Here is a 24017-nt window from a genome sequence, read left to right on the forward strand (position 1 = left end):
CCCAGTACGTGTAATGGAGATGAATAAAAGTGATAATGAGGTCAAAGCGATCACAAAGAGACATGGATATAAACCAATGACAGGCAAGGAGGGAATCAAAACGCAACAGTATCCAACAACAAAAAAAAGATAGGACAGCTAGAAAGAAAACACAAAGGGGCAAAAAGGAACGCAAGAATTACACCACCCCCTACTGACTGCGAACGCTTTCCTGCGACGAATCCGAAACCGACAACTAGCTAGCTACGGTTGCCTCGAGAGGCATACCAGACTGGGATATGGCCGGTGTACTTGGCGGCACCGCTGCAATTTCTGGGTCGCCAATCTGGATGTCGAGCTGTTGACAGAGACAAACACGTTAGTTTTAAAAGTCTTAAATCGTCGAGGAAAAAACAAAGGGAGGAAATACGTACCGTCATGTAGCCAGTCTGCCGTAACGGAATAATCTTGGGAGGAACCGGCGCGCCTTCGTCTGCGGTGCGTGCCATCTCCTTGTTCCACGCCTCGATCCAGCGCTCGAGCCGGGCCAGGCGTGCCTTGGCACCAGTGAAGCCAAAGTCCTCCCACAGCCAGCCCGTCACCAGGCTGAGCACACCATCTACAATGTTTCGTGCGCTCCAGGGCTCAAAGGCAATGGTCAGCTCGCGGTTCAGCTTGTCGATGACGCGGCGGAACTCGGGCTCGTTCATGCCGGCCGGGTCGAGGATCTCAGGATAGAGGTTCGAAAAGGTCGGTGCCAGGTCGCCCATGATGAGCCAGTCGCGCCGGATGCGGATGATACGCGTCGTAATGTATTCCGGGTCATCGACGGACACATGCGGGTTGCGGTGGGGGAAACACGGGTGCTGCGGGCCCCATTCTTCGCCAATGTCGGGCTGTGCTTCGGGGTCGCCCATGATGGACGAGTTGGACGAGGAGATGGCCGAACCGATTCCCATGCCATCGGGAAGAGACGCCGTGGAGTTGCGGTTGTTCTGGCTTTCTTCTAGGCCATGATGGTGGCCCAGGATATCCGGTCCGCGCTCGAGGTCCTTTGAAAAGGAACGGCCCGCCCCTCCAGGGCGTTCATCGTCGACAGGAGATGCCATGATGTTGTCTGTCGGTGAGGCTTTGCTCTTCCCCTTGTCTAGCTTTGCCTGTCCGGGGGCGGAATCAAACGTCAATCCAAAAGCTTGTGTTGGCGAATCAGCCGCTTCTGCTTCGCGGTCGTTTGCTCTTTGCTGTTGCGAGGAAAGGAAAAGCTCGTCGTTCAGGCTGTTGTCTTGCAGTCTCGACGCTGCGAGAATGTCGGGCTCAACTCCGCTGTTGTCGTCGGCAGCATCTATCGTGAGAGCAGAGAGTCGCTTGCCCTCGTAGGAGTGGCGGACGGATTTCGGCAAGCTCACACGCTTCTCGCTTCCAGCACGTTCAACCTGAAGACTGGCACGGGGTGAAGCGGTGTTTCGGATTTGGCGCTGCTCGGGGAGAGTAAGGAGCGGAAAGTCGGCGGCTCCGGTGCCAGCCAGGTCGTCTTTGGCAACGGGCGTATCGCCGTCGAGAACGGGGTGGGAGAGCGGAACAGCTGGCGGCGGCGGAGTGGACGGCGCCCGCCGGCGGGCCGTGGATGCACCTGCGACTCCAGAGTGCAGCCGTTGAGGCTGCAGCTGGGCGTGTTGTTTCTGTGGCTGTAGCTGTTGTTGTCGTGTGGTCGACGACGAGGAAGCGACGCCGCGTGGCGTGGAATTGGTCGGGTTCCAGAGACGAGCAGTCGAGAGGCGTCGAAGCGGCCGTTGCAGGGTATCGGCAGCTCGGTTGCGAAAGGGGGGTTGGGGAAGGCGGAAGGGCGGCTGTGGGTAGTCCAGCGGAGCGGATGGGTGATGCAAAAGCTGCGGCTCTGATGGTTGCGCCGAGAGACGCCGGAGGGTTTGCTGGTGCTGCGCGGTGGTCTGCGGCGGAAAGGCTTGCGCAGAATAGGCGTGTGTCGCGTGGGGAGCCGTGGGAACGAGAGAGAGAGGGCGGCTGCCGAGAAGGCGTCCGCTGCGACACGTGAAAGCAGAGAGGGTGTATGCTTGGGCGGTAGCGATGAACGACGTCGGACAGCGAGGAGAAACAGGAGGGACAAGAAAAAGAAAATGTTGAGACACAGGTCAACTAATGGTGTGTGCAATCTCCTTTGCCGCTGCGGCCAGGCTAAAAATGCGTGCAGTCGATCACTGTGTGCAGCAGCCAATCGCAGTGGCGGAACAGTGTCGGTGGAATTGGCGAATGGTGCGGGTTTGGAGGCGGTCGATGTGGACAAGTGCGTGGGAATTGGTGGAAAGAGAAGCCAAAATTGGGGTCGAGATGTAGATTGTGATTGAAATGGAGAGAATTTTTCAAGTCTGTAGTCGAATAACGAAAAGGGGAAAGAGCAGAAAGAGGAACAGCAGGACACAACACCTTTACGAGGACGCCGATAGTTAGATTGTAACTGGGGATTAGGCTGGTGTTGGCGACGATCAAGGACTCTCGGGCAGGCGCGACCCAGACAAGCGACCAGGTGGTCGTGAAAGGGGTAGCAGGAAAGGGACGCTGTCCCTGGAGCGGAAGCAACACTGCAGACGGCAATGGCTGTCGCAGCAGAGCCAACGCTACCAGAGAAGTGTGTCCCAGTGCAGTTTAGCGGCGTTGCAGTGGTCCAGCACCGTCCCATCGTTCTGGGAGATGACTGCCAAATTGGGGTTGTCGACCAGAAACCATCCACAAATTCCGAAAGACAGGCAGGAGCGATGGATTGTGAGCTTGTGTGAGCTAATACAGCACAAAAAGTCAAACATCAAAAGAGGAAAGAGGAGAGAAGAAAGAGGAATCGAAGCAGAGAAGAGAAAAGAGAGGAAGGAGGCAACGACTTTATGCATCCTCCGTATCATATATATGGCAACTGTGCTGCGTATTGCTCCTCACACCCTGGTCCCAGGAAAGCCATGGCAAGGAATTAGGGGGGAGGCAAACAGGAATCCTCGTGCGCTCGAGGCTGTGGCCAGTCCAAGCGCGCGACGCCATGGGTCCAATATGACTGACGACTGGGCAAAATCCGGTGCATTGTCTCGTAGAATTGCACCCAATCCGACGAACGCCGGATGTCGTATCTTACGTCACGTGCAGGGGTGCTCCTCTCTACGTGTCTTCACAATGGTCACTCCCGCGATACCTCCCTTCCTGATGGCGACATGCTGTTTCGTTTCGTTATTTTATGACGGTGACTATGATATACAATCGTCCTATCAAGCACACAATAAGCCTTCCTGTCGAAAGAGGACCTTTCTGTGGCGTGCCAAAGCACTGTAGCAAAAGGGCAATGAGATTTGTATGTTTCCCCAATACATTAAACAAACACCAAAGTATTGCTCATTTTAACGGCTTTCGTATCTTTTAAACTGCTGTGCATCTTACACGTTAATATTGACAACGATACACAAAAGTATTCAATATTCATATTAGTATTCATATTATCGGTGACAGGTTTCTCGTGCATAATGCGTAGGTAAAATCTAATATCCCAAGGCTTATCTCGATAAAATGAACTGCGCATCCAAACCTTGTCGTATTTGTGAAGAGCACACGGTTCTCGGTACTTACGCGGCGTGTGTTATCACAATCCACGCAACATGGGATGAGCCGTAGGGCCATTAACGGAGTTGAGCTAGGTGCTTTCCCCCGCAATACCCATATGCTAATACACTCTAAATATCGCCGGAAGGCCAGGAACTGCCACTAGTGTTGCCCACTGTGCTAATGAGCCTCGGCCAGAGCAGACCCTAAGTTACGTCATACAACGCGGGCTTCACTGTCTTGTATTTCCTCCAACCACAATATCCTATCGACTCCCTTAGGAAGACTCCCTTGGATGAGTTGTCTCACCGCGCCAGGGCTGGTCGTCTCCCTCGCTAACATAACGAAAAGACATCAATAAAAGGACAAGTTTTACTTCCAATTACATATGCGAACGGTGGCTTCTCATTACCGACCTGCCACCCAATTCCCCCCGAGGCGATGCAAACAGACCTTCGGCAAGAACGGTAACACGCATTCGTGTACAGCTCCAGCCGCGACCGCGACCGCGACCGCGCGCACTAGATACAACATCGCGGTTGATTTGGCAGGTCGCACGTCCCATGGCCGTTCGCGAGAGGACGCCCGACAGCCGGCGGATGTCAAGACCCATGGCCGACGCGACGGCAGAGACGACGTCTGCCACAGCTGGCAGCAGTGGTAATGGACTCCGAAAGCGACGCGGCTCGACGTCGTTTGACGAGCATCGGAACAGCTTCTCGAGCATTGCGTCGCTCAATGCCGCGAACAACATATACGACCGTGTGAATGCAGGTGGCGCAGCCTCGACAGGTAGCCCGGCAGCCGCCTTCCGACGCCGCAGCTCCAACTTTTCCGACTACAGCCAGGATGCACGCGATCTTCTGAATCCCCGTCCGCTCGCTGGATCTGCCGAGTTGTCGCAGCATCAGGAGCCAACAAGCAGTTGGGACTCCCTGCCCTTGGCATTCGCGCTGCTGCCGGCCTTGGGCGGCCTATTTGTCAAGGGAGGCGATTCCTTTGTGTCCGACTTGATGCTGCTCGCCATCGGCGGCATCTTCCTCCATTGGAGCGTTACGCAGCCTTGGTACGTCGTTCAGAAGGCTTTTTGATAAACAGCCTTATTTATCTTCAACCTGCGCATTGCCGTTTCTTGTGCTGACAGGAGCAGGTCCTGGTATCATGATTCTCAGCAAATTCGCGAAGAACACGAAGCGAACGCAGATTTTGCGGTCGAGATCGACTCTGATATCGAAGATTGCGACGCCGAAGAGGACCTACCACCTCCTGTTCCCCTGGGCGATTTGCAAGAAGAGGAGGAGGAGGGCGCAGAGAACGCGAAAAAAGACGCCAAGACGGACGACGGCAACTCCACATCGCCGGCAAAGGCTGACAAGACGGAGAACAATGGGCCAAAGCCGCCTACGCCGGACGAGCGGGTTGCTGCATTCAACAAAAAGCAGCGCGAGAAGCGCCTGGAGGACCGCAAGGCGTTTCAAAAGCGACAAGAAACAGCACTAAAAGAGCTGTACCGCCATGAAACTTTGGCTCTGCTGTCATGCTTTGCGGCTCCCATTGCCGGAGCGTACCTTTTGCATGCATTGCGCAGCCAGCTGACCCGTCCTTCAGAGGGTCTTGTGTCCAACTTCAATCTGGCCGTGTTCATCTTGGCGGCCGAAGTACGGCCACTCCGTCACTTTTTGCAGCTTGTGAAATCCCGGACCCTGCACTTGCAGCGCATCGTGCACGTCAACCCCTACCGTGAAGAGGAAGAGCGGTACCGCGAGCGGCGCGCGCTGGAGGAGCAAGAGCAAAACGAGCAGTTGGCCGATCTGCTGCACCGCTTCGAGAGCCTTGAACAGCAAACCAAAGCCGCGGTCGCCGAGGCCGCGTCCGCGGCAGCATCAACCTCCACTTCAAAGCCCACATCCACACACCACACGTCGTCCACGCCCACTTCCTACTTCCCTTTGCCAACGTCGCCTCCGTCTCCGCCCTCGCCCATCAACAATGGCTCTGCAAGCTCGCCAGACGACATTGGCCGGGCCAGTGCCAGTGCAAAGGTCATGCATCGCAGCCCGTCCGACACGAAGCGCGAGCGTGATCAACTAATGCGTGAAGTTCGCGCCCAGTTGCAGCCCGAGCTCGATACGCTTGCCCGGGCGCTGCGGCGTACACACAAGCAGCAGACACTGCTCGAGAGTCAGGTCGTGGCCAAATTTCGCGCAACGGACCAGAGGCTGGCCGATGCCATGGCGCTGGCTTCGGCAGCAGCGGGGAGCGCGCGGACTCCGTTTCGCAGCCGCCGCCTGTCCGCTACACCCACATCGATCACTCTGTCCCCGGGTAGTCTTGCAGAAGCCATGTGGACGACTATCCTCTGGGCCTCTGAGGCAATTCTAGAGCTGCTGCTCTTCATCCCACGCCGTGTCATGATAGCCACTGCAGCAGTGATGACGTTTCCCATCTGGGTGCTGCAGAGCATGCTCGGTGCACTAGGTCTTGGTGGCACCAGCAACAGTGACAATAAAAAAACGAGTGGTGCAAGAGAGACTCGTTCTCAGGACAGCAAAAACGACCGATCGCTGGCCTCGTCGTCCGGATCGTCCACCAGTTTTGGCGACAGCTCTCTTCGTTTCGGCAAGAATGCCGGGGCAGACACTAAAGTCGTTCGCGATCTCGACTATGAATACACTGCCATGTCGACTCCCAAGGTTCGGCAGAACCGGTTCGGATTGGCATGATGCGCGGTTTTGGCCACCTTGGTCTTCGTTTCCTTTGTTGTATGGTTTTGGCGGCAAGGTATTATTAACGAATATGAGATGGATTCTACGGATACACTTTGTTTTGACGTTTCTTGGTGCTGTCTTGGTTCTGAACTTTGTTACTTTCTTTACTCCCTGGGTCAGTACTCCTTTGACGCTTTAAATTTGGATTTACCTTGTATGTCTAGTTGGTGTGCGTCCCCTTATCTCATGATTGCTTTTCGCTACGACTACACATCAGATAGTTTCCACGAGCCACATTTCTTCTCATCTACATGTCGATTGACGAGTTTTCCGGACTCCGGGAAGTTTACTCAAACTTCCGTTTCTCTGATAATTCTCGCGGGCTGGATATTTTCCAGAGGCCTTGTATTTTTGCCAGGCCTGAAGAGTTGCATTTGTCCCGTCGTTCCTCGGATCCTTCCATTCCTCCCTCTCACAGCTTCTGCCGTCCATATCATGTAAGAAATCCTCCTGCTTGTCTCATCCCGTGGGCTCGAGAGTCGAACTCGCCGAGCTTTCCGCATGTTGACATCGAGGTGGCTAGCTGCGTCTCGGTACCTGTTGTTGTGCTCTCGCGTATCTCGCAGGCGCAACCCAAAAGAGGGTGTGAACGAAGTAAGATAGATTGCACACGGGATTTGATTAAGGGGAAGAGGAACAAGACATATACGTCGTAATGACTGGTTTGTTTTTCTCTCCCGGTCGCACCGCCTCAATATAAAACGATGCTCCCGCTCTTCGCCAATTTTGAGCCGAATCCAAACGATATAAGAGTGTGATGTTGTAATACACAAATATTGATACACTACATCACCAATACTGCAGGGCCCAGGGAAACGGGCTAAACATTGAAACAAACACAAGGAAACGTGAGTTGGGGCTTTTGACACCAAACATTACATGGTATTCAGAAGGATCAGACCTACGTTATATCGACAAGACGGCTTAATTTATCCTTTCTATTGTGTTTCCCCTGAAATACAGTAATATATATTCATGAAATGTTGTTTATATCATGAGATAAAATAAGAAGCCCTGAACGCCAGTTTCGCATTTAAACCCGGTTTTTTTATAAAAAAAAATCGTGAAAGAAGGGTGGAAAGACAGTCAAGTAATGGCTAGTTAACAGGACAACTGTCCACGGCACCCTCGGCTTCTAACACTATGACTGCATCCCGGGAAGTGCATGCAGGAGAAGCCATGGCTAGAGAAGCAACTTCTATGTTTGATAGAGATGAATGCAGGCTAAATTGAATGACGAGTAATATGGGCTCCAGCGATGCGCAAGACAACGAAAACAAAAGAAAGGTGAAACAGGACTCAGAGAATATTTCCAGCAGGCAGCGGCTTGGATTTGCCCGCACTCCGTAATGCTCCGTACATGCATGTAAGGGCTCAAACAATCTGCTTTCGGTTACTTGATCTGTTTGTTCTGGACCACGCTGACCCATCGGTGATGATGCCACGACGCAGCTATTTTGTGGAGATCCTTTGTTGACATTGGGAGAGGCAAAGGACACATGACATTCCCAATCCCATGTCATCTTTGCAAAATTTCACATGATTTCCATTCCGGACCTGTCAATTCTCGCGCATAGTTTAGACGTGCACAAACAAAGGATAAAATATCTCGTGGGCGACGATTAGAAGAAGAAACGCGTCACTGGATCTTACGGCACAACGGCTTATAAACAGAGCATGATATGAACTTGCCTTGAATCTTTACTTCGGGATTGGCGAGTTAGTGAGTACTACCTTCTTAAGCTGAAGACTACAGCAATTTTGAAAAGGGAAACTTAACCCGTTTTCGACGGAACATCTCTTGGCTATGTAGTACAGGTCGCTTTTCTTCATTTGTCTATTACCCGGTCCCTTGTTATTGTGTAGTATACGGCGTACGACAAAAACAAAACGCCACTGCCGTCCCGTGCGTCAGACACCGAGGTGGATGTGCCATACCTTACCTCCCAAGAGCACTACAGCAGAGGGGCAAATGGACGACAAAGGAAGCAACCATGCTGAAAGACAGCATGTGGGGGCTGTACTCAAAAAATGGTTGGAATGTTGGCGATGCATGTCTTACACAACGTGTAGGTTGGAAATGGCGATTTACACTGTAAATATGGGGTACCGCATGCAGTTACGAGGTTTGTATGTGAGTTTATGTGGAAAAAGAAGGAACGGTGAGACACTCGGAGGAACACATACAAAAGAACAAAGAGAAAAAGAGAAAGAAAAGATACCAATAACGAGTGTCAGCAAAGAGCATGACAGATAAAAGAAAGTACGAGGTGCAACAGTCCATTAAACTGAGTCCTCCCTTGGCTCTGCGTCTTATTTGATTCTTTTTTTATGTAGAACAGTTGTTTTGAAAGGCGAGACAAGCGTTTACAAGCAACTGACGACATCACGGCATAAAAATCGTTGCCTCGCTATGTGAATTTCAGCCGCATCCTAATTGAGCTGCCAAATTCATGCATTGAAGGGGGTGGCTAGGAAGACCTTGTCGTGGTGTGCTTTGCGCGCTGCGCAGCCCCCATACAAGTCAAACCATTCCACGTCCATGAGCAAAAATTGGACCCATCGCAGGGTTGGAAGCGTTATGCGTAAGCTGTGATACGAGGTCTGCGGTTTCCTGTCGAGGAAAAATGAGCGGAAACAATGCGAGAACGAGATAAAAAGGGGTTTTCGGATGCTGTCACGATGCGAATCGATGTGACAGGCTCTTCTGAGAGGACCGCCGGAAAAGCCACCGCGCGTGTCGTGTCGTAGAGGCCCTGTCTTTGCCAATACCAGCGCACGCTGGCCAATGCCAATCTCCACGAACAAGTGACGAAAAGCTCGGGACACCAATCAAGCTGGCAACGGTTTTAACATACCACACAGTTGCATTGTCGTTTCCTTTTCTTTCAGCCAGCCTGTCCACTTGTCCTCCTTTTCTTTCAGCCTGTCCACTTGTCCAGCTTTGTCTTGCATCAAACTTGCCCATGTCAAAACCAACCCCTAGTCGCCTGAAAACTATCCCATTCAAGAGGCGGAGCTGGTTTTATGGAAGACACAAGGGCCTCGTCGCGGCCCCGGACTTAAAGCGAAGGCCCAAACCCTTGCAATCCCCCTACCTTCCGTGTTCCCGGCTGATGATCGGAGCGCCAATAGGGGAAGAGATCAGACAAAATCGCGTGTGATCGAGAGAGAGAAACCCCCCCTCTCCCCCCAAATAAAAAACAGCCGACAAGGGTCTGGTTCGGGCTGCATGGTAGCCCGTTCAGCCCTAAGCCAGGGGATGAGAGAACAGACCAAGAGACTTGGTCTGGTGAAATGGCTGGCCAGGTCACCTGATACGACGCTACGTTGCCGCAGTCCGACGTGGCGCGTTTGGTGAATTGTCGTGATGGGGGAAATGCAACCACTTTGTCTTTTTGTCTCAACGTCCGCATACTGAACCGTGCGAGATATGGGACAAAAGGAGTCTGCAGCCCCCCGCCAAACAAACTCGTACAATTTTCTCTACCAATCTTAAGAGAAGTAAAGGAGGAAAGAACGACGTGTCAATTTGCCGGCGGCTCCGGTGATGCATCTTGTTCCTGTGCCCCGTTTGTTTTCTTTTCTTTACGTCTTTCTTTTCTCCATCGGAGTGTTCTCGAACTAGCCATGGTGTCGTTGTTGCAGAGATCCGTAGCCTCCCGATCGGTTCTTTCGGCATGGGCGAGTTTCATGCGGGAGACTGTTGGCCATAGCTGCGCGGGCGTGGTCTAAAGAGTCTTGGGCTGGTGCGTCGCGTCAACTCGACCGTGTTTGACTTGATTTTCGCGATGTTGCTTGTTCTTTGCGCCTTCCCCGTCGCGTTTCTTCGTCTGATGTCTGGCCCAGGTGCGGGACAGCGTCTGCGCTTGTGGCCTTTGTGGCCCTTGTGGCCCACTATGACTGTTACTAGCACTAGCGCCACCATATCTGAAATGACATCTGCACCTGGCGTTGGGACCGGCTGGCCCTTGCTGCTGTACTACTGCACGATGTTATTACTTTTCGGGAAGTGGGTGGCGGACATTTCCAAGAAAGAAACTAAATGGAAGATCAGCAAGAATCCAGCGTAGGCATCAAACCGAGACTGCTGCGTATCGTTCACCTGGGCAAACTATCGGCTGACCTGATTGATAAACTTCTTTATGAAGAACTGTAACCACAAGAAGAAAAGAGCCGTTGCGGCTCGAGATACTTTATTTCACCGTCAATGTCACATCGCTGCAACGTAATGCACGGAGTGCTCCGGGCCCTCAAACCATCCCACCCCAAAAACCAAGATTCACTTTTCCACGAGACACGGGTACGTACCTGCGTTAAAAGCGGGTCTATCCACGTCTCGTCCAGGAACGCGCGAGCGCCTTTCCCAGGTGTCTTCTGCTAGTTGTGTGGCTTCCATCGCGCGACCCATTTAGCAGCCGATGGGCGTCATTTGGGAAAACAGAAAGATTTGAGCATCAGAATCGTGGTGCGAATGTTTCCTGCTCGTATTGCGCGAGTGCACGGCTCGTTTTTGCTTCTAGGTACGAAATGCGTCCCCGTACAATATATTGCGATATTGCGAGTGGCCGTCGCTTCGTTATCGAAAGTCGAGAAAAAGGAGCGCGGTAATACTTCTGTCGTGCGTTCGTTCCACGAACGCATGCCCCACAGTGTACCGGTTCCGTCCTAAACGAAGGCATGCGATCCCGAGTCCTATTTTTCCCTTCCACCGGTTCTGTTGCACAAATATGCTTTGTGCGGAATACGACATATGCTGATCTGTGCTTTTATTTCCCCCGTATGGGCGCGTGCTCTTCATGGGCCTTGCAGACGTGGCAACGTGTGGTTACATAAACGGTACAAGCAGGAAACATTTCGTATGCTGAATCGAGTCCACCGTCGGGAAATATGTGTGGAGTCTTACACGCCGTCCCACAGCGCCATACTCAGATACGGGTGAGAAGGCAAAAGACACCGATGAAACTAAATTGGCGATCAATTTTAAGAAGTCACAGGAAGGAAACGACTGACAAACCGACGTGGAAGACAACCCAAATTAAAGAGGAAGGTGCCAACTACGCGAATGACGAAGAATGCCGGCACGGGAAGGTGCAGAGCAAGGTTTTTTGTCTTGTTTAGGACGCTGCGACTGCCTTAATTATGTTGCCGACGTTGCTTCGTTGCTTCCCACCCTTGACATCGCCTAAACTACCGCCGTGCATGCTTGCCTTGTACTGCGCAAGGGAAGAGCGAGAGACCTGCGCCTGCAGTTTAAGGAATAGCACGTCGCCGCACTGCTTTTGCCTCAGCAAAAACAGTAGCTCCTCCTCTAATCGCAAAACTGGACACTCTACACGCACTTTCCGTGGCCTTGCTCTTGCTCTGTACGCATCTGCACATTGCATTTGTCTCTCCGCATCTCCAGTGTCTCTCCCTCCCTTTGTTTCTCGCTCACCTGTCTCTGCCTTGTCCACACGTCCACAAGTCCACGCAACACACTTTGTGTCCGACGCTCCACTCCACCCCGCCGTGCCTTTTAGCCGCTTCTTTTCTTTGTTACTGTCCTCGACGTCTTTGCTTCCTTGGCCGTCTGCTCCGTGGCGCGCCACCCCTTGCTTTTGTTTTTGACACATCTGCACTTCTCCGTCTATTCTGATCGTGCATGTTCCACCGTCCTGCATCACGTCAATTAGATGCAGGGCGCTCCCAATACCACTGACAACAGCTGTTCGGCGGTGTGTTCTCCAAACAACATATAAAAAACAGCATTATGGCGTACAGAGGAGCGTCGCTCTTTACCTATCTCGATTCCAAGCAAGGTTGCTTGTCCGACTGCCGTCAGCTTCGACGAACCCACAATGCAGCGCGCATCGTCCCCGAGCCGCAAACAGCACCTGAAGTGGCCCGGCCCCTTCTATAAACACCCCCCTTGCCATTAACCATACACCCCCAATCGTGGCCTTGCAAGCCAACGTCGAACCCTTGTCTTCAAACCCCTGTCAATTTTATCCTTGCTCATCTCCCGGCCTGCAAGTTCTGTCCTGGTTTCTTTCTTTTTACTTTTAGTCCAAGTGGTTCACTACCAGCTTCGAGTTTTTTTACTGAGTTCTCAGTAATCAATGCGTCTTCCAAACATATGGGCCGCTCTCATCCCTCGACTTCTTCATGCCCTTTCTGTCCGTCATCTTCTTCACCCATGGACCTGGCATGGCCTTTGGGACGCCTGGACTGGGCATTTTAAACGACTTTTCCTCTCTTTTGTGTGGTCTTGTCACAGACAATAAACCAAAACAAGGGCGGGCTCAAACCGCGTATCAGCTTCAAGCACTACGGCACACGTCCACATGCTGCCAATCTTCCCTCTCACAGCAACGACCGCACTCCCATACACGCCCCCTCGAGCCCCTCTTCTTTTCACGCGTGGTGGCCCTGTTTCTCACCTGGATTGTCATATTCCGTGAACATAGATCCCGATCCCTGTGGAACGCGGAGTGGCTCGAATTGTCCAAACCGCCTTGGTTTGCTTGGTTTGCTTGTTTTCTCTGCCACATGCACATTATTGTCGGTTGCCGTCCGAAATACCACACCCTCCACGCTCATTTTGGCACGGGATTTTTACGTTCATTGTTAACAGGCCCTCAGGCCTTACTCATACTTTCCCTTGACTTTCAGTATTAGTAGCATTAGGAGTCTGGTCGTTCGTTGTCTCTGCCTGCTGTTTCCCCCAAATTGATATCCCGCCGCTTGCCAGAGCACTATCCTTGTGTTGGGAATGGTGTTCTCGTGTAGTTTGATCTGCACATCTCGCGTTGAACCTGCCGCTCCTTTCTTTCTCCTATTCAGATTTATGCTATTCGTGAATCTGTCGGATTCTTGTTTCTTTTTCCTTTTCTTGCTATTGTCTCCTCTCGAACACCCCCGGCTACCCACCCAGCCTTCTTGCAACTCGCACATCTAATTCCACCATGGCCCTCGCGGTGGCAACCCCCCTTCCCCCTGGTCTTCACATTTGGTTTATTACAATCTCGTTGTCATTTTTACTTGCTCTTTATCTATGTACATAGGTCGTGTTGGCGGCGCTGCTCCAGTCACTCTAACCGTTCCCCTGTCCCTACGACTACTCGATCCAGCCCCATGGGAAGGCCTTGCTAGCACAGGTAGAAGAGAGTTGGGTCCAGTTCTTTACCGACTAGTCTTTTGTACAGTCTTGGATTTCCCTCTTTTTTAATTTATTTATCATGTTTTTTTTTCTTTTTCTTTTGGTGCCAGTTATTACCCATACATCCCCCCCGTCATCCTTTCTAAGTGTTGCTTAATAGCCGTTTCTTTTTTTCTCTCCTTTTGAATTTTTTATTTCGATTTCTCCTCCTTATCCGGACAAACTTCAACTTCGGTTCTGAGAACCACCCTACGACCGCGACGACATTTCGCCGGCATCTCTCGTACTCGCTTTGGCTGACGTCTTCACTGACTTGATTTCGGCTTACCTCACCGAGGGATTGCTACTCTCACCACCTCCCAGTATCTCGTGAGAGACCAACGATAGATCTAGGTAGCATTCTCAACCACAGTTCGCAGCGGCAGCTGCTTCATCTTTCTCTGCCGAACCGACCGCATTCTTCTTACTCCTCGCCTGTCACACAACCCTCTCAACCATGCGACTCAGTAGTCCCCACCTAAAGGCTGTTGCCTTCTTTCTTCTCTACTCAAATGTGGCTTCCGCTGGCCTGATCGATCCTCTCTTACATCCACGAGCGGATGCGGCAACGACGACAGACAAACCTGCGATAACAACGTCACAACCCGCGGCAGAGACCACAGCAAGCCCGGTCGACACCACGGCAACAAAAAACGGCAATGATGGAACTGCTACCGACATAACGCCAAAGGCGGCGGTAACAACGACAACTGGGAGTGATGCAAAGGAGACCGCAAATTCAACCACCGACTCTACACCAACAACCTCCAGCATACTGCCAACGACAACACTCACAAATTCTACGTCGTCTCTCAACACGACCCTTTTCAACAGTGAGTTATAGCTCTTGACTGGGCTTTGAATTTATTTTCAATTTATATGGCCCCTTCCAATTTCACTTGCTATTCTCGAAACATTTGCTAATGCCACTTTTTATAGCTACCATCCCGGATGGCCAGCTTCCCCTGCAGCCTGCTGTGACACCGGCCTGGGGCGTGGGCGGTGTCCTCATGCTTTTGACTGGTGTTGTTTACGCTCTGGTTGGCATTCGCAACAAGATGCTACACACGTTCTTTTCCACTGCTTACTTGGCCAGCCTCGGCACCACGGTCTTGGTCATCTACGTGATGTCGCCGCCCATCAGCAACGCCATTCAGGGGGCCTACCTGGTTGCAGCTGTATGCACGGGTCTCATTCTCGGCGGTATCGCGATCGTGTTTAAGGAAATCACTGAGGGTTTCGGCTGTCTACTCGGAGGTTTCTGCTTTAGTATGTGGCTTCTGTGCGTGCGCCAGGGAGGTCTCCTCCAGAGCTTGAGTGGCATCATCATTTTCATTGTCGCCTTCACCATCGGCGCATATGCATTTTACTTTAGCCACTGGACTCGTCAGTATGCGCTTATGGCTTGTATCGCATTCGGCGGTGCCACAGTTACGGTCATGGGCATCGACACCTTCAGCCGTGCTGGACTCAAGGAGTTCTGGGCCTATATCTGGCGCCTCAATGACAATCTCTTCCCACTCGGTGCCGACACGTACCCCATCACCAAGGGTATACGTGTGGAGCTTGCGGCGATCATTTTGCTATTCTTGGCGGGTGTTGTCTCGCAGCTGAAACTGTGGCGTCTGGTCCAGGAACGGCGCGCCAAGCGGGACGCCGAGCGTCTTGAGGACGAGCAAAAGCTGGCAAAGGAAGAGGAGAACGTCGGCCGCCAGGTCGAGGCGACCAACGCGCGCGACCGCGAGGCGTGGGAAGCGTCCTATGGCGACGGCACGTACGTTCCTCCGCCGCCGGCCACTGCAGACGACCAGCATGGTTCGGGTGACTCGGGCGTTGGCAGCATGGACAGCGAGAAGCAAACGGCCCGCAGCCAAACGACGTCGATCTATCGGCAGTCCCGGCGGCCCTACAGCGAGGGCGAGAGCGAGCCCCAAGAGGAAGCCGGTTCGATCGAGATGGCCGACATGCAGCCCTCGCCGCAGATCTCGCAGCAGCCCAAGGCCGCCGCCGAAGTCGTCATGGAGCAGGATGCGCAGGACGGTGGGGTTATGGTCCGCGTTGCGCAGGACGAGTACCCTGGTGGCCTGCCTCCTCAGGAGCCGGAATCTCGCCGCTCTTCGCGCCGGATGTCTGCTCAAAATGCCGGCGCTGCGGTTGTGTCCAGCTCTCCCGGCATTGTACCCCTTCCTTTCAAAGTCCCTGAAGGTGGTGCCGAGGACGAAAGTGACGAGATCAACAAGAAGACGCGTGACGACCGGTCATCTGTGGCTACTTTCGCCGACGAAGACGAAAAGACGGCGGCCGCAGCCGTGTCGAGAAGAACCTCTCGGACTCCCACAACTCTTGCCAAGCGTTTCTCACAAAATTCCGCTGGCTTGCTGCGTAGCATCTCGCAACGATCCAAGCGTAATAGCGGCGTTCTCGAAAAGAACAGCCCAGACCTTGGCGGCCAGAGCCAGGAAGAGCTCGTGTCGCCGCGGTCCAGTCGGATGGCCTTCCGTGAGGACGATGACAACAGCTCCCTTGCCGTGACGATGGATGGTATGAGCTCCGACGAGGGCGACGATGACCGGAGCACGATCCGAGACGGCGAAAGGAACGAGAAGTCCAAGGATATCGAGGTGAAGCCAGTGCTGTCCGACGGTTTAGCCAACAACGATGACGATACAGCTAGCCTGAAGCCTCCGCGAAAAGTGCTCGCCGACAGCAAGCACATTTCGGCTGCAACTGTGTCCACAGAAATCCTGGGAGTGACGTCCTCCACTACGGCAGGCGAGGCAGAGACGACGGACGCGACAGAAACTCACGACATAAGTGACCTTCCGCCCAAGTCGCCAACCGTCCCTGCAGCGAAGTCAACCGTCTCGGGTGACTCGGCGCCTGCCATGCTTACCAAAGACCGCCTTCCGCGGTCGCTGTCGCGCGTCGCCATGTCGTACCGCACAAATGAGTGGGCCAAGCACCTCAGCAATGCGGAGACGCCCGAATTCGAGACACTGCAGCTCGGTGAACCTCAACTGCCGCCGACTTCGCCTACAACTTCTACTCATACCAACGCCAAGCGCGCTTCCGGGACAAGTGAGACGCCAGTGGCCTCGCCTGTTGTTGACGACGGAGAGGCTCCTGCTCCTCTCAACGTGGTCGACCTGCAACAGACGGCCGAAACAGGAGCTCCCGCACCACTTGCACCACGGTCAGCGTCGGCCATGTCGTCTTACGGAATGTTGTCGCAGTCCAAGTCTTACCAGTCCCTCGGCGCCCAGGATTCGGCGGCGCCTGACGGTGCCGGTGCACGAGGCAGCCACATATCGACGGCCAGCACTGCCGCAGCTGGAGTTAACAGTCTTGGCAACGGATATCGCAGCATATCGGCCAGCCAGCTCACCAACCGAGTTTCGGGCCTCCAAAATGAGCCGATTGCGGAAGAAAATGACGCGGCCACCACAGCCGACGGCGCTGGTGAGGGATCGGAGGAGGTGATGCCGAAGATGGTTTCCTCGCCATTTCCCAGTCGTGGCAGTATGCAAGCCGTTCCTGGTGTCGTCTCGTTTAACGCACCTCAGACGTTAATCGGCCAGCGCGATATGCTACTTCGGAGCAAGTCACAACAAGGGATGTACATTGGCGGCTCGATTGTCAACTCGGCTAGCATGGCAAGCCTTACAACAGCCGGCAACACAGGCAGCATGACTATGCTTCCAGGTGCCGGCGTGGTGCCGTCATCGGGTGCCAGCGATGGTGGCAGCGGTTCCATATATAACTTTTACCCGGGAGCCGGGGCTATGGGATCTGCGTCGAATGTGGACCTCGATGACCTTCCGATGAACCAGCGTCGCGAGCTGATGCGCAACAGTAGCTTAATGAGCCTCTCGCGACCCGACAGCATCAATGCCGGATACTTTGGCCACTACAATGGCGGCCTGCCGGTTTCCATGTCAACGCCCGCTATTGTCAACAACGGCGTGTCAACCCCGACGGCTGGCAGCGTCCCATTCGACAGCCATCAGCCCAAGCGCGACCAGGCACACCTTCCGACGGCGGCGGCACGCCAAGCTCAGCTCGCTACGTTTCGCAGCTCGGTTGCGGCCGACCTGCGCTCGGGCGCAGCAGTTACAAAGAACAACCGCGAGTCCCTCACGTCGCCGTACCTAAACAGCAACAACGGCTTCGCATCGCCGCCGACGGGATATGGCCGTGAACAAGAGGTGCAGCAGAACATCAACTTGCAGCGCAACTTCCTTATGGGCCAAAAAGAGGCCGAGGCGCAGCGTCGAGAGCTTGAGCGCGCCGAGAAGGAGCGCAACGAGCGTGCCTTTGAGGAGCGCATGCGGCGGGGTGACCTGCTCGAGGCTCACCGCGATGCGATGCGGCGCATGCAAGCATCGGCCGGGAAATAAACCCCCCTAATTTCAGATGACATCTCATCCCGACTTTCATTGACATATTTCCTATTTTCTTTTTATTTTCCTGCCTCCATTGTGTCATTCCCACCTTCATTCCCATTTTTCATTTCCATCTTCCTTTTTAATTTTCTTTGTCAAATTCTTTTCTTACTCGATACCAAGGAACACGGAATTTTAGAAACCACATTTTATAGGGGCCCATATCCGGAATAGCATAACATGGTGGAACAATCATCTTTGGAGGTTAGCCAGATGGGCCAAACCGATTTTATTTTCGACTTCATTCTTTTCATTATCATTTTTAAAGGGTATAGCTTCTATCTTTTATCTTCTCTATTTATATTCATAATTTTTTGGCTTGTAACAACACCAGATCTATTTTGAACTTAAAGACCTTACGCCGAGACCTGTTGATATAAAACTCCGGTCCAGGGACAGACACCTCGAGTGAGAAGCCTAGTGCTGCCTGTTGAGATCGAGCTCGTGTGGAGCGCAGCATGAATAATAGGCCAGAAAGTGGGTCACCAGTGACGTACCTGAATCGTGAACAACGAGAGACGCAGCGCAGTTTTGCGCTAAGAAGAGCCCGCTGAAAGACCGCCCGCACTCCTACAGTTCCGGTTCTCGCTGTGCCAAAACACTACCTGCTGAGAATCGCACAGGCACCGAAGCGCAAAAAGATGCAAAGCCCGCAATACAAAAGACAGCCTCTACGGAAATCAGCCAACTACCGCCACTCCGTCGTGCCTAGAAGGCAGAACTTGCCTAGACGGCAAGCAACTAGCGAAACGCCCGTGGCTGCTGCTTACTCGTTTCCAACACGGAATAAAAGAGAAAAGAGCTCCCGAAAGCCCCTCATCTTTTTTCTCATCCAGCAATCTACAACAAAACTGAGCCTTCCGTTTCGTTTTCAACGATTGAGCATCATAGACGTCTTTTCACCTTAACCTGCGTTTTTTTCTCCGAGAATTGCCTTCTTGTCTTCACCATTTCAACCTGTTCCTCCACCTGGGTGTCAATTTCTGCAACACAATTCGACTGCAGGTGGACCTTTTCCTCTTGCGATCCATGCAACACGCTACATCTAGCTGCATCCATACGCTGACGACGTCGTGTACGTCAATTGACCTCGTTCGCTTCGGCCAACATCTTTAATTTCAGAACGGCATCCGTTGACTTACGCTCCGCAGCAATGTCGACGAATCGTGTGCTTCGTGGCGGCTGCCAATGCGGCCGCAACATGTATATTGTCCAGCCGCCATCCGACGCGGCCGAAGTCGCGCAGGTGCTCTTCGACCCGGCGCCATTGCACCGTAGGTTTACGTCTGTAGCCATTGTTTTCTGCACCCACCTGTCCTTCGTTTGATAACTAATTGCTTCTTCGCGCCTCAGGCTTGTCACTTGCTTCGCCTCTGCCAACTTACCTCCGTGTGCCGCTCGCATGGTACCACAGCACGGTGCTCCCCTTCTTCCCCGACGAGACCCACTCCATGATCCATCGCTCGTACGAGCACCCAGGCCAGACCAGCAGCGGCACCCGGCGGCATTTTTGTGGATTCTGCGGCACGCCGCTGTCGTTTTGGTCGGAGACGCCGGCATCCGAAGCCAACTACATTCGACTGGCGCTGGGCAGCTTGAGCACGGAAGACCTGGACGAGCTCGACGAGTGGGCGCGTGCGGGCGACACAAGTGATAACGACGATGACGACAACGACGACGACGATAACGACGAGGAGGAGGAGGAGGAGGAAAAGGACGACGACAACGAAGCAATGCAAGAAGAGGTTCCGCGGGAATCGCTGAAGCGCAGCAAGCCCGAAGGAACGGCGCTGGGTCGCGTCACGTCACTGACTGGCCTTCCCTGGTTCGACAGTTTTGTTGAGGGTAGCCGTCTGGGCCGCCACCTCTTGCGGCAGCAGAAGCAGCAGCAGCAGCTCCAACGACAGTCGCAGAGCACGGGCCGAGCACACATTCGGCGGCACGACGCCGGGTCGGCTCAGAGCGCCGACGGCGCCGTGCAGGTCGAGTGGGAAGTGCTGGAGTGGACCGAGGGTGATGATGACGACGGCGATGGCGGCCAGGGCAAATCGGCACCGCGCTCATCCGAGGCAAGCCCTGCAAAACGAGCCAGGTTCGGTGAAGGCGATGATTAATCTCGGGCGTGGACGAACAATTGAGGGCGAGGTCGAATCCTTTTTTTGCATCGTACATTGGCTGTCATTCTGGGCGCACGTTGGTGAGGCGTCGGTTATCCGAAGGTGATTTTGGGTACGTCTCCGAGAGACGCATTATTGTTATTGTTATGGTTCTGGTTCTGGTTCTGGTTCTCGTTCTTGTTCCGGCAATGCTTTGGATTTTGCTTCTGCTGTTTTTCAATTTCCGTTACACGGGCAACATACGTTGGCAGCCCTATTTTCTGGCGTCTTGACGAAAGGGTTATTTTGCATGAGATATATTGAGGTAAAGGATGCGGTAGATCTTCGTTAGTATTTCGAGTTGTCCAACATGGAGTCGATTTGCAAAAGCGTTTGTTCCACTTTTACGGTACTGCTGATGTCGAGGTCCATGGCCAGGGCTCGCACTCTCTCCGTCGGCAACGTGTCCTGGCCTCGAGTTGATAGAGCTCCATAATACATAAAACAGGATCTGGCCTGGCCAAGCGCCGGTGATCTGCCGACTGGCCGCCGGGCCCAGGCCAGAACGTCCGTCGGCCGCCACGGGACGCGGGAGAGGTGAGGGTCGGTTGGTGAGGCGACGAGTGTCTTAGTGGAAGCACGATATAGCCCGTTCCAGGATGGGCGGCACCACGCCGCCTGATATATGTGCGATACTCCATGCGTGATAAGCTCCTACCTTGCCTGCGTTCCTTACCTCTGCTGCATTTCCTGCCTTGGCGTTTTCGCTTAGAATACACTCTCCTTCTCGCTCGTGCTATTTTGGCGTAACGGCACTTTGTGCAACTCTCCGCAGCTTCCGAGGCTCTAACAAGATTCCTCCGTGGATCTCCCAGGATCCCACCACACGCACATTTGAGCCGCATTGCACGAAATGCTTGTGGTAAGAGACTTTGCGTGCCACACTCCTTCTAGTGCCTGTAGTATTCCATTTTGCACCGCAACGTAAATCTCGCCGACTTTTGCGGCTGGTCTCCCGTGCCGGCAGATACTTGTTCCGCTGAATGCACCTTCGAGGGCGCGACGTCTATGCGCGTTCTGTTGTGCGGTAAGAAAATCACCAAAGGGGAAAACAAAACGTCCGCTATGAGGACGGCAGGGCTCCAAGCCTTGGTTTGCGCAGCTGGGTCATCTTCCGTTTTTGCGTGCGGTTTGGCCCCAACGTTGTTGCCCAGGCCGAGATTCAGGCGGCGGCCCGCGACTCCGCCAGTAGCGTCGTTTAGATCAGTGGGTGAAAGTCGGCGAGGCGTGGGCTCTCCAGCACGACAGAGGCCACTGACGCTGTGCACCCCCGCGGTGGGGGTTTAGTTAACGGCAACAACAACACGCATTGCTCCACAGACGGAGCCCCTCCTTCCTGCTTCGCTCTTCTAGCCTCGCTCTTTCCCCTCACGAGTATATCCACTGTTTTATTCGATTGTGGAAGATCCCCTTTCGAAAAAGGAGGCAATTCAAGACGCACAACGTGACGGAACAAGGTGCAAACAGTCCGGCTGCCGCGCTCCGATGGCTTGGGGCCATGCCAACAACGTGGCAGGGGTGTGTCGCGTTAGCTCGTCAGCGATGCTAGCTTCTCCAAAATGTGTCCCCCCAAAATCAACGAAATCTCCAGCAGCTGTTCGGTGTCGACGGTCCGGCACGGTAGAACACAAGGAAGAATACGAACCAAGCAGAGAGGACTCTGCACTCTGCAGACGATTGCACAAGATACATGAAACCGGTATGTATCCATCCAACAGCCCAGGCCGGGCCCTTGGTCCCGTTCCCACAGGATGGGGCCCGCCCGCCAAGCAGCAGCATCATGTGTTCTGTCCTCCCGTTTACCGCTGCGCGTGGATGCACCTAGTTTGTGTTTCTCCCGTTTCCTTTTTAGTTTATTGCTTTGCTTTCCCGCTCTTTTGGTGCTTTTTGTTGCATTGACGGTTGCACTGTCTCTTGGTTGGCCCTGCCCTCGTTGTCTATATAAGATGGCGACCGCCAGCACCTAGCTCGAGGTTGGCCGGCCTCTGCTGCCTTGGCGTCTTGTTGATGCTTCCTTTTCATTTTGTTCCATTCTGGCCTGACTTCTCTCGCCGTTCATTATACCCCACTTCCAGTCTTTCTCTTCCTTTCCCAATTGGCATCCTACCGACACCTCATTGACCCCTCCGCCGCATATTTGATCAGTCTTCTGTCCGCCGAAATGTCTCTTCCCAAGGACTTCCTCTGGGGCTTTGCCACCGCCTCGTGTGTACCCTTTCCTCGATTTTTTATTCTTTTACCTCTTTCTGCGCGTATATGTTGCTAACCTGTGTGTCTTCTTCGCGTAGCTACCAGATCGAGGGTGGTGCTGACCAGGACGGCCGCGGACCGTCCATCTGGGACACCTTCTGCGCCATCCCCGGCAAGATCGCCGACGGCAGCTCGGGCGCCGTGGCCTGCGACTCGTACAACCGCTGGCGCGAGGACATTGAGCTGCTTCAGAAGGTCGGCGCCAAGGCCTACCGCTTCTCCATCTCCTGGTCCCGTGTGATCCCCCTCGGTGGCCGCAACGACCCTGTCAACCAGAAGGGTCTTGACTTTTACGTCCAGTTCGTCGACGCGCTGCTGGCCGCGGGCATCACGCCCCTCGTCACACTCTTCCACTGGGACCTGCCCGAGGGTCTCGAGCAGCGCTACGGCGGTCTACTGAACCGCACCGAGTTCCCCCTCGACTTTGAGCACTACGCCCGCACCATCTTCGCCGCCCTGCCCAAGGTCAAGCACTGGATCACCTTCAATGAACCCTGGTGCTCGTCCATCCTCGGCTTCAACACGGGCTTCTTTGCCCCTGGCCATACGTCGGACCGCACCAAGTCGGCTGTCGGCGACAGCGCTCGCGAGCCTTGGCAGGTCGGCCACAACATTCTGCTGGCCCATGGCCGCGCTGTTCGTGCGTACCGCGCCGACTTCAAGCCCGCCAGCAACGGCGGTGAGATTGGCATCACCCTCAACGGCGACGCCACGTACCCGTGGGACCCCGAGGACCCTGCCGACGTCGAGGCCTGCGACCGCAAGATTGAGTTTGCCATCTCCTGGTTCGCCGACCCCATCTACTTTGGCCACTACCCCGAGTCGATGCGCAAGCAGCTTGGCGACCGCCTGCCCGAGTTCACCGAGGAGGAGCGCGCGATCGTGCAAGGGTCCAACGACTTTTACGGCATGAACCACTACACGGCCAACTACATCCGCCACAAGACGACGGAGCCCGCCGAGGACGACTTCTTGGGCAACTTGGAGACGCTCTTCGAGGACAAGAACGGCAACAGCATCGGCGAGGAGACGCAGTCCTTCTGGCTGCGGCCGCACCCGCGCGGCTTCCGCGACCTGATTGTGTGGCTGAGCCGCCGCTACGGCAACCCCAAGATGTACGTGACCGAAAACGGCACGAGCATCAAGGGCGAGAACGACCTAAGCCCCGAGGCCGTCGTCAACGACGACTTCCGCGTGCGCTACTTTGACGGCTACGTGCGCGCCCTGGCCGACGCCGTGCGCGAGGACGGCGTCGACGTGCGCGGCTACATGGCCTGGTCGCTGATGGACAACTTTGAGTGGGCCGAGGGCTACGAGACGCGCTTTGGTGTGACCTATGTCGACTACGCCAACGGCCAGAAGCGCGTGCCCAAGAAGAGCGCCTTCTCGCTCAAGCCGCTGTTTGACAGCCTGATCAAGACGGAGTAAGAGTGCAGAGTGTTTCCTGATATACACATCTATTTTGTTTAGTGGGACACGGTTCTTGGATTTGGTCAAGGATATCACGGTTATGTTCTACTTTTTCTATTGTTTTGGGTATATGTTTCCCCGTTTCTTGTTGGTTATTTTCAACGACTATTTTTTGCTTTTTCCCGGTCTTACGAACTCGGCCGGGAGCAACGAATGCTCGCCTCTTGCAGCCATCCTGTGC

At 54.0% G+C, this 24017-nt stretch overlaps 5 protein-coding genes across 5 annotated transcripts; 4 read left to right on the forward strand and 1 right to left on the reverse strand.

The window, feature by feature from the left end:
* Positions 1 to 235: 235 nt before the first annotated feature.
* SPSK_07083 (uncharacterized protein) lies at positions 236 to 2671 on the reverse strand (the record flags this gene model as incomplete). The annotated part of the gene is made up of 3 exons (XM_016733752.1): positions 236 to 337; positions 414 to 2016; positions 2550 to 2671. The coding sequence occupies 3 exons, from the start codon at positions 2669 to 2671 to the stop codon at positions 236 to 238; spliced, it is 1827 nt and encodes a 608-aa protein (XP_016591330.1).
* A 1462-nt stretch (positions 2672 to 4133) lies between these two features.
* SPSK_07160 (uncharacterized protein) lies at positions 4134 to 6293 on the forward strand (the record flags this gene model as incomplete). Its single annotated transcript, XM_016733827.1, has 3 exons — positions 4134 to 4636; positions 4721 to 5228; positions 5256 to 6293. 3 exons carry the CDS (start codon positions 4134 to 4136, stop codon positions 6291 to 6293), a joined length of 2049 nt encoding a protein of 682 aa, XP_016591331.1.
* Positions 6294 to 13975: 7682 nt separating this feature from the next.
* Positions 13976 to 17915, forward strand: SPSK_06898 (uncharacterized protein; the record flags this gene model as incomplete). The annotated part of the gene is made up of 2 exons (XM_016733570.1): positions 13976 to 14351; positions 14458 to 17915. The coding sequence occupies 2 exons, from the start codon at positions 13976 to 13978 to the stop codon at positions 17913 to 17915; spliced, it is 3834 nt and encodes a 1277-aa protein (XP_016591332.1).
* A 1198-nt stretch (positions 17916 to 19113) lies between these two features.
* On the forward strand, positions 19114 to 20074 carry SPSK_07792 (uncharacterized protein; the record flags this gene model as incomplete). The annotated part of the gene is made up of 2 exons (XM_016734447.1): positions 19114 to 19234; positions 19314 to 20074. The coding sequence occupies 2 exons, from the start codon at positions 19114 to 19116 to the stop codon at positions 20072 to 20074; spliced, it is 882 nt and encodes a 293-aa protein (XP_016591333.1).
* A 2203-nt stretch (positions 20075 to 22277) lies between these two features.
* On the forward strand, positions 22278 to 23794 carry SPSK_07461 (beta-glucosidase; the record flags this gene model as incomplete). Its single annotated transcript, XM_016734123.1, has 2 exons — positions 22278 to 22321; positions 22405 to 23794. The coding sequence occupies 2 exons, from the start codon at positions 22278 to 22280 to the stop codon at positions 23792 to 23794; spliced, it is 1434 nt and encodes a 477-aa protein (XP_016591334.1).
* Between the last annotated feature and the right edge of the window lie 223 nt (positions 23795 to 24017).

Source organism: Sporothrix schenckii, assembly GCF_000961545.1.
Source record: "Sporothrix schenckii 1099-18 chromosome Unknown Cont41, whole genome shotgun sequence".
NCBI lineage: Eukaryota > Fungi > Ascomycota > Sordariomycetes > Ophiostomatales > Ophiostomataceae > Sporothrix > Sporothrix schenckii.